The 9,091-nt window shown below is 36.2% G+C and overlaps 1 protein-coding gene across 5 annotated transcripts in view; it reads right to left on the bottom strand.

The window, feature by feature from the left end:
- Window positions 1–1,873: 1,873 nt before the first annotated feature.
- LOC100983898 (coiled-coil domain-containing protein 144A) overlaps window positions 1,874–9,091 on the bottom strand; it is a 97,271-nt gene continuing 90,053 nt past the window's right edge. For all 5 annotated transcript variants that reach the window (XM_063599210.1, XM_055101215.2, XM_063599211.1 and 2 more), the window contains one exon: window positions 1,874–8,846. In XM_063599210.1, coding sequence (XP_063455280.1) covers window positions 8,814–8,846 — 33 coding nt within the window. In that variant the 3' untranslated portion in view covers window positions 1,874–8,813. The remainder of the gene's footprint in view (window positions 8,847–9,091) is intronic.

The following is a 9,091-nucleotide window of genomic DNA, read 5'->3' as shown; positions in this document are numbered from 1 at the left end:
ACTAACCTTAAATCTCAATGTGTTCTCCAATGAAAGACACAGAATGGCAAGCTAGATAAAGAACCAAGACCCATCAGTATGCTGTATTCAAGAGACCCATCTCACACACAAAGAAACACATAGGCTAAAAATAAAGGGATGGAGGAAAATTTACCAAACAGAAAGCAGAAAAAAACAGAGCTTGCAATCCTAGTTTCTAACAAAACAGACTTTAAATTAACAAAGATCAAAAAAGACAAAGAAGAGCACTACCTGTTGGTAAAGGGTTCAATTCAACCAGAAGAGCTAACTATCCTAAATATATATGTACCCTATACAAGAGCACCCAGGTTCATAAAGCAAGTTATTGGAGACCTTCAAAGAGACTTAGACTCCCACACAATAATAGTGGGAGACTTTAACACCACAATGACAATATTAGACACATCATGGAGACAGAAAATTAACAAAGATATTCAGGACCTGAACTCAGCTGTGGATCAAGTAGACATGATAGATATCTACAGAACTCTCCAACAAAAAACAAGCGAATATACATTGTTCTCATAGCCACATGACACTTACCCTAAAACTAATCATAAATTAGGAAGAAAAACACTCCTCAGCAAATGAAAAATAACTGAAATCATAACAAAGAGTCTCTCAGACCACAGCATAATCAAATTAGATCTCAAGATTAAGAAATTCACTTAAAACCACACAACTATACGGAAATTGAACAATCTGCTCCTGAATGACTTTGGGGTAAATAATAAAATTATGGCAGAGATCAAGAAGTGTTTTAAAACTAATTAGAACAAAGAGACAACATAACAGAATCTCCAGGACTCAGCTAAAGCAGTGTTAAGAGGAAAATTTATAGCACTAAATGCCCACATCAAAAAGAGAGAAAGATCTCAAGTTAACAACCTAATATTACAACTAAAAGGACTAGAGAACCAAGAGGAAACAAACTCCCAAGCTAGCAGAAGACAAGAAATAACCAAGATCAGAGCTGAACTGAAATAGACACACAAAAAAACCTTCAAAAAAATCAATGAATCCAGGAGGTTTTTTTAAATTTACTTTTTATTTCAATAGGTTTTTAAGGAACAGGTGGTGTTTGGTTATATAAATAAGTTCTTTAGTGGTGATTTTTGAGATTTTGGTGCATCCCTCACCCAAGCAGTGTACACTGTACTCAATGTGTAGTCTTTTATTTCTCACTCCCTTCCCACCATTTCCCCTGAGTCCCCAAAGTCCACTGTATCATTCTTATGCCTTTACATTCTCATAGCTTAGTTCCCACATATGAGAACATATGATGTTTGGTTTTCCATTCTTGAGCTACTTCACTTAGAAGAATGGTCTCCAATTCCATCCAGGTTGCTGCAATTAGAAGAATGGTCTCCAATTCCATCCAGTTTGCTCCTTTTTATGGCTGAGTAGTATTCCATGGGGTGTGTGTGTACATATCACATTTTCTTTATCCACTCATTGATTGATGGGCATTTGGGCTGGTTCCATATTTTCACAATTATGAATTTTGCTGCTATAAACGTGTGTACAAGTATCTTTTTTGTATAATGACTTCTTTTCCTCTGGGTAGATACTGAGGAATGGGGTTGTTGGATCAAATGGTAGATCTACTTTTAGTTCTTTAAGCAATCTCCACACCGTTTTCCATAGTGGTTGTACTAGTTTACATTAGCATCAACACTATAAAAGTGTTCCCTTTCCACCACATCCATGCCGACATCTATTATTTTTTAATTTTTTTAATATTGCCATTCTTACAGGAATGAGGTGATATCACGTTGTGGTTTTGATTTGCATATCCCTGATCATTAGTGATGTTGAGCATTTTTCCATATGCTTGTTGGCCATTTGTATATTTTCTTTTGAGAATCGTCTATTCGTGTCCTTAGCCCACTTTTTTATGGGATTGGTTTCTTTCTTACTGATTTGAGTTCTTTGTAGATTCTGAATATTAGTCCTTTGTTGGATGTGTAGGTTGTGAAGATTTTCTCCCACTCTGTGTGTTGTCTGTTAACTCTGCTAATTATTTCTTTTGCTGTGCAAAAGCTTTTTAGTTTAGTTAAGTCCCATCTATTTATCTTTTGTTTTTGTTGCATTTGTTTTGAGCTTCTTGGTCATGAAGTCTTTGCCTAAGCCAATGTCTAGAAGGGTTTTTCCAATGTTATCTTCTAGAATTTTTAAGGCTTCAGGTCTTAAGTTCTTGATCCATCTTGAGTTGATTTTTGTATAAGGTGAGAGATAAGGATCCAGTTTCATTCTCCTAAATGTGGCTAGCCAATTATCCCAGCACTATTTGTTGAATAGGGTGTCCTTTCCTCACTTTGTTGAAGATCAGCTGGCTGTAAGTATTTGGCTTTAATTCTGGGTTCTCTATTCTGTTCCATTGGTCTATGTGCCTATTTTTATACCAGTATCATGCTGTTTTAGTGACTATGGTGTTACAGAATAGTTTGAAGTTAGGTAATGTGATGTCACCAGATTTATTCTTTTTGGTTAGTCTTCCTTTGGCTATGTAGGCTCTTTTTTGGTTCCATATGAATTTTGGGATTATTTTTCATCATTTTCTAAAGAATGATGGTGGTATTTTGATGGGAATTGGATTAACTTTGTAGATTGCTTTTGGCAGTATGGTCATTTTCACAATATTGATTCTACCCATCCATGAGCATGGGATGTGCTGCCATTTGTTTGTCTCATCTGTGATTTCTTTCAGTAGTGTTTTGTAGTTTTCCACGCAGAGATCTTTCACCTCCTTGGTTAGGAATATTCCTAAGTATTTTATTGTTATTATTATTATTTGTAGCTATTGTAAAAAGGGTTGAGTTATTGATTTGATTCTTGGCTTGGTCACTGAAGGTGTATAGCACAGCTACGGATTTGTGCACACTTGTGTGTAACTCTGTATCCTGAAACTTTGCTGAATGCATTTACCAGTTCTAGAAGCTTTTTGGATGAGTCTTTAGGGTTTTCTAGGTATACAATCATATCATTGGGAAACAGCAATAGGCAGACTTCTTCTTTACCACTTTGGATGCCCTTGATTTCTTTCTCTTGTCTGATTGCTCTGGCTAGAACTTCCAGTACCATGTTGAATAGAAGTGGAGAAAGTGGACAATCTTGTCTTCTTCCAGTTTTCAGGAGGAATGCTTTCAACTTTTCCCTGTTCAGTATAATGCTGGCTATGGGTTTGTCACACATGGCTTTTATTACCTTAATGTATGTCCCTTCTATGCTGATTTTGCTGAGGGTCTTAATAAAATCAGGATGCTGGATTTTCTCAAATGGTTTTTCTGCATCTATTGAGATGATCATGTGACTTTTGTTTTTTAATTCTGTTTATGTAGTGTATTGCATTTATTGACTTGTAGATGTTAAACCATCCCTGCATCCCTGGTATGAAACCCACTTGATCATGATGGATTATCTTTTTGATATGTTGTTAGATTCAGCTAGCTAGTATTTTTTTGAGGATTACTGCATCTCTGTTCATCAGGGATGTTGGTCTGTAGCTTTCTTTTCTCATTATGTCCTTCCTTGCTTTTGGTATTAGGGTGTCTATTAGTCTGTTTCAGTATTAGGGTGTGTTTTAGTCCATTTTCACAATGCTGATAAAGACATACCTGAGACTGGGCAATTTACAAAAGAAAGAGGTTTATTTGACTTACAGTTCCACATATTTGGGGAGGCCTCAAAGTCATGGTGGAGTCAAGGAAGAGCAAGTCACATCCTACGTGGATGGCAGCAGGCAAAAAGAAAGAGCTTGTGTAGAGAAAGTCCTGTTTTTAAAACCATCAGATCTTGTGACACTCACTCACTGTCATGAGAACAGCATGGAAAAGACCCGCCCTCATGATTCAATCATCTCCTACTGGGTCCTTCTCACAACATGTGGGAATTATGGGAGCTAAAAGATGAGATTTGGGTGGGGACACAGAGCCAAACCATATCATGGTGATTTTGGTTTCATCAAATGATTTAGGGAAGATTTCTCTTTCTCTATCCTGTGAAATAGTGTTAATAGGATGGGTACCAATTCTTTGAATGTCTGATAGAATTCAGGTGTGAATCCATCTGGTCCTGGACTTTTTTGTTGTTGGCAATTTTTAAATTACCATTTTCAATCTTGCTGCTTCTGATTGGTCTGTTCAGAGTTTCTATATCTTCCTAATTTAATCCAGGAGGGTTGTATATTTCCAGGAATTTATCAATCTCCTGTAGGTTTTCTAGTTTATGGATGTGAAGATGTTCATAGTAGTCTTGAATAATCTTTTGTATTTCTGTGGTATCAGTGGTAATATCTCCCATTTCATTTCTAATAGAGCTTATTTGGATCTTCTCTCTTCTTTTCTTGATTAATCTTGCTAATGCTTATCAATTTTATTTATCTTTTCAAAGAACCAGCTTTTTGTTTCATTTATCTGTTGTATTTTTTTGTTTCAATTTCATTTAGTTTTGTTCTGATTTTGTTATTTCTTTTCTTCTGCTGGGTTTGGATTTGGACTGTTCTAGTTTCTCCAATTCTGTGAGGTGTGACCTTAGATTGTTTATTTGTGCTCTTTCAGATTTTTTGATACAGGCATTTAATGCTATGAATTTTCTTCTTAGCTCCACTTTTGCTGTATCCCAGAGTTTTTGATAGGTTGTGTCACTATTCTTGTTCAGTTCAAAGAATTTTTAAATTTCCCTCTTGATATCATTGTTGACCCAACAATCATTCAGGAGTAGGTTATTTAATTACCATGTATTTGCATGCTTTTGAGTGTTCCTTTTGGAATTAATTTCCAATTTTATTCCACTGTGGTCTGAGAGAGTACTTGATATAATTCTGATTTTCTTAAATTTACTGAGACTTGTTTTGTGCCCTATCATATGGTCTATTTTGGAGAATGTCCCGTGTTCTGATGTATACAATGTATATTCTATGCTTGTTGGGTAGAATGTTCTGTAAGCATCTGTTAAATCCATTTGTTCTAGGGTATAGTTTAAGTCCATTGTTTCTTTGTTGACTTTCTGTCTTGGTGATCTGCCTAGTGCTGCCAGCGGAGTATTAACATCCCCCACTATTATTGTGTTGCCAACTACCTCATTTCTTATGTCTAGTAGTAATTGTTTTATAAATTTGGGATCTCCAGTATTAGGTGCATATATATTTAGGACTGTGATATTTTCCTGTTGAACTAGTCCTTTTATCATTATATAATGTCCCTCTTTGTCTTTTTAAAACTGCTGTTGTCTTAAAGTCCGTTTTGTCTGATATAAGAACAACTACTCCTGCTCGCTTTTGATGTGTCCATTTAGATGAAGTGTCTTTTTCCAACCCTTTGCCTTAAGTTTATGTGAGTCCGTATGTGTTAGGTGAGTCTCCTGAAGACAGCAGCAACTTGGTTGGTGAATTCTTACCCATTCTGCCATTCTATATCTTTTAAGTGGAGCATTTAGGCCATTTACGTTCAACATTAGCATTGAGATGTGAGGTACTATTCTATTCGTAACGCTATTTGTTGCCTGAGTACCTGAAAACCTGGAAGCGTTCCCTTGAAAACTGACACAAGACAAAGATGTCCTCTCTCACCACTCCTATTCAACACAGTATTAGAAATTCTCACCAAGGCAATCAGGCAAGAGAAAGAAAGAAAAGCTATTCAAATAGGAAGACAGGAAGTCAAACTATCTTTGTTTGCAGATGATATGATCCTATATCTAGAAAACTCCATCATCTCAGCTCAAAAACTTCTTAGCTCATAAGCAACTTCAACAAAGTCTCAGGATACAAAATCAATGTGCAAAAGTCACTAGCATTCCTATACACCAACAACAGGCAAGCCGAGAGAAAAATCATGAATTAACTCCCATTCACAATTGCCACAAGAAGAGTATAATACCTAGGAATACAGCTAACAAGAAAAGTGAAGGACCTTTTCAAGGATAACTATAAACCATTATTCAAAGAAATCAGAGATGACACAAACAAATGGAAAAACATATGCTCACAGACAGGAAGGATCAATATCGTGAAAATGACCACACTGCCCAAGGCAATCTGTAAATTAAATGCTAGGCCCATTAAACTACTATTGACATTCTTTACAGACCTAGAAAAAGCTATTTTAAAATTCATATGGAACCAAAAAAGAGCCCAAATAGCCAAGACAATCCTAAGCAAGAAGAGCAAAGCTAGAAGCATCATGCTACCCAGCTTCAAAATATACTACAAGACTACAGTAACCAAAACAGCATGGTGCTGGTACAAGAACTGACACATAGACGAATGGAACAGAATAGAGAACCCAGAAATAAGACCACACACCTACAACCATGTGATCTTTGACAAACCTGATAAAAGGAAGCAATGGGGAAAAGATTCCCTATTTAATAAATGGTGCTGGGAGAACTGGCTAGCCATATGCAGCAAATTGAAACTGGACCCCTTCCTTAACCCATATACAAAAGTTAACTCAAGATGGATTAAAGACTTAAATCTACAACCCAAAACTATAAAAATCCTGGAAGAAAACCTAGGCAATGCCATTCAGGACACAGGCAAGGGCAAAGATTTCATGACGAAGATGCCAAAAGCAATTGCAACAAAAGCCAAAATTGACAAATGGGATCTAATTAAACTAAAGAGCTTCTGCACAGCATTAAGAACCTATCAACAGAGTAAACCGACAACCTACAGAATGGGAGAAAATTTTTGCACTCTATCCATCTGACAAAGGTCTAATATCCAGCATCTACAAGGAACTTAAACAAATTTACAAGAAAAAAAAAACTCAACCCCATTAGAAAGTGGTCAAAGGACACAAACAGACACTTTTCAAAAGAAGGCATACATGCAGCCAACAAACAAAAAACCCTCAACATCACTGATCATCTGAGAAATGCAAATCAAAACCACAATGAGACACCATCTCACAACAGTCAGAATGGCTATAATTCAAAAAAATGAAAAGATGCTGGCAAGATTATGGAGAAACAGGAATGCTTTTACACCGTTGATAGGAGTGTAAATTAGTTCAACCAGTGTGGAAGACAGTGTGGTGATTCCTCAAAGATCTAGAACCTGAAATACCATTTAACCCAGCAATCCCATTACTTGGTATATACCCAAAGGAATATAACTAATTCTAGTATAAAGATACATGCACACGTATGTTCATTGCAGCACTATTCACAATAGCAAAGACAAAGAATCAACCTAAAAGCCCATCAATGATAAACTGGATAAAGAAAATGTGGTACATATACACCATGGAATACTATGCAGCCATGAAAAGGAATGAGACATGTCCTTTGCAGGGACATGGGTGGAGCTGCAGAACATTATCCTCAGCAAACCAACGCAGAAATAGAAAATGAAATACCGCATGCTCTCACTTACAAGTGGGAGCTGAATAATGAGAACACATGGACACATGGCGGGGAACAACACACACAGGGGCATGTGGGATGGTGGCGGGTGAGAGAAGGGAGAGCATCGTGAAGAACAGCTAATGGATGCTGGGCTATTATTAATACCTAGGTGATGGGATGATCTGTGCAGCAAACCACCATGGCACATATTTACCTATGTAACAAACCTGGACATCCTGCACATCCTGCACATGTACCCCTGAACTTAAAAGATGAAAATAAAAAATAATAATAATTGCAGGTCACCTGATAGAATGCAGTGAGAAGATCATGGGATAACTTCTGTGATACTCTTGCCAAAAAAAAAATTATCATCTAAATCTTATCATAAAAAAAATTCAGAGAAATCCAATGGAGGGACATTCTGTATTATTGGACTTTACTCTTCAAAAGATTTAAGGTCATAAAGGTCAAAGAAAAACTGAGGAACTGTTCCAGACTGAAAGAGTCATGACAACTAAATGAAATTCATGGACCTGAATGGGATCCTTCTGCTACAAAGAACATTATAGACAATTAAGAAAACTTGAAAAGAAACTGAGAATGAAATGATCAAATGTATTGATGTTAACTTTGTGATTATGAAGTAGTTATATAAAATGTCCTGACTTGTGGGAATACCCACATACCAGATGTGATGGCATAATGTCAGCAATTTACTCTCAAATGGCCCACAGGGGGAAAGTTGTTTTTCCTAAAATGTGGAAATTTTCTCCAATTTTAAGACTGTTTCCCAAAAGTTAATCTAATAAAGAAATGAAACAATAAATAAAAAAGCAAAAAGCCTTAGGCAAACCTTATTTTTCCACAAGGAAAGATCTAAATAAATCAGTGCTTAAAATTAAAATTATCTAAGTTTGATTGCACTATAACAATTGTAATACATCCAAACATTGACAATGACCACAGTACCAGTATACCAAAATGATGTCTATCTAAACTTAAATCTATCACTATGTATAAAGATAAAATTATAAAATACAAACAAGCCATCAATTGGCTCCACTAAATTATTAATGGCAACTTGATTATTTGGCTGTTTAAACAGCTAACATTTGGGCAGTTCGAGTATGTAAAACTCAGTAATACTGGTTTTCATTTGCAAAATCCACTTAAAAGTTAGCTGAAGAGGCCAAGAAACAGTATTTAAAATACTATATAAATTTTCATCAGACATGTACAATATAGAATATTTCCCTTTAGTAAAAATGTTCACATCATATATTTAATGGGAAACAAAATATCATGTGAATAGCCCAAATAAAATTGCCTTATCTTTCAGAGTATGTATTTTCTTCTTAAAATCTGTGCATATTCTTTTGTTACTTCCAAAACTGGATCTTGATTCAGATTTTCCTTGTGTGTAAATCCTAGAGGAGAAGCTATATAGGATCCAGGTTCATATTTAGTAGCAGCTGAAAACAAAAGCAAGAATTATATTATTATTATTATTATTATTTTAAGATAGGGGCTCACTCTTTCACCTATGCTGGAGTGCCGTGGTGTGATCACAGGTCACTGCAGTCTCGTCCTCCCAGGCTTAAGCAATTCTCCTGCCTCAGCCCCAAGTACTTGGAACTGCAGGCATGAGCCACTGTGCCTGGCAAGCTTTTGTATTTTTTATAGGGGCAGGGTTTCGTCATGTTGGCACAGGCTGCTC

This window comes from Pan paniscus, chromosome 19 (genome assembly GCF_029289425.2).
Source record: "Pan paniscus chromosome 19, NHGRI_mPanPan1-v2.0_pri, whole genome shotgun sequence".
Lineage (NCBI taxonomy): Eukaryota > Metazoa > Chordata > Mammalia > Primates > Hominidae > Pan > Pan paniscus.
The sequence above is the reverse complement of the archived record's forward strand: the minus strand, read 5'-3'. Positions and strand labels throughout refer to the sequence as shown.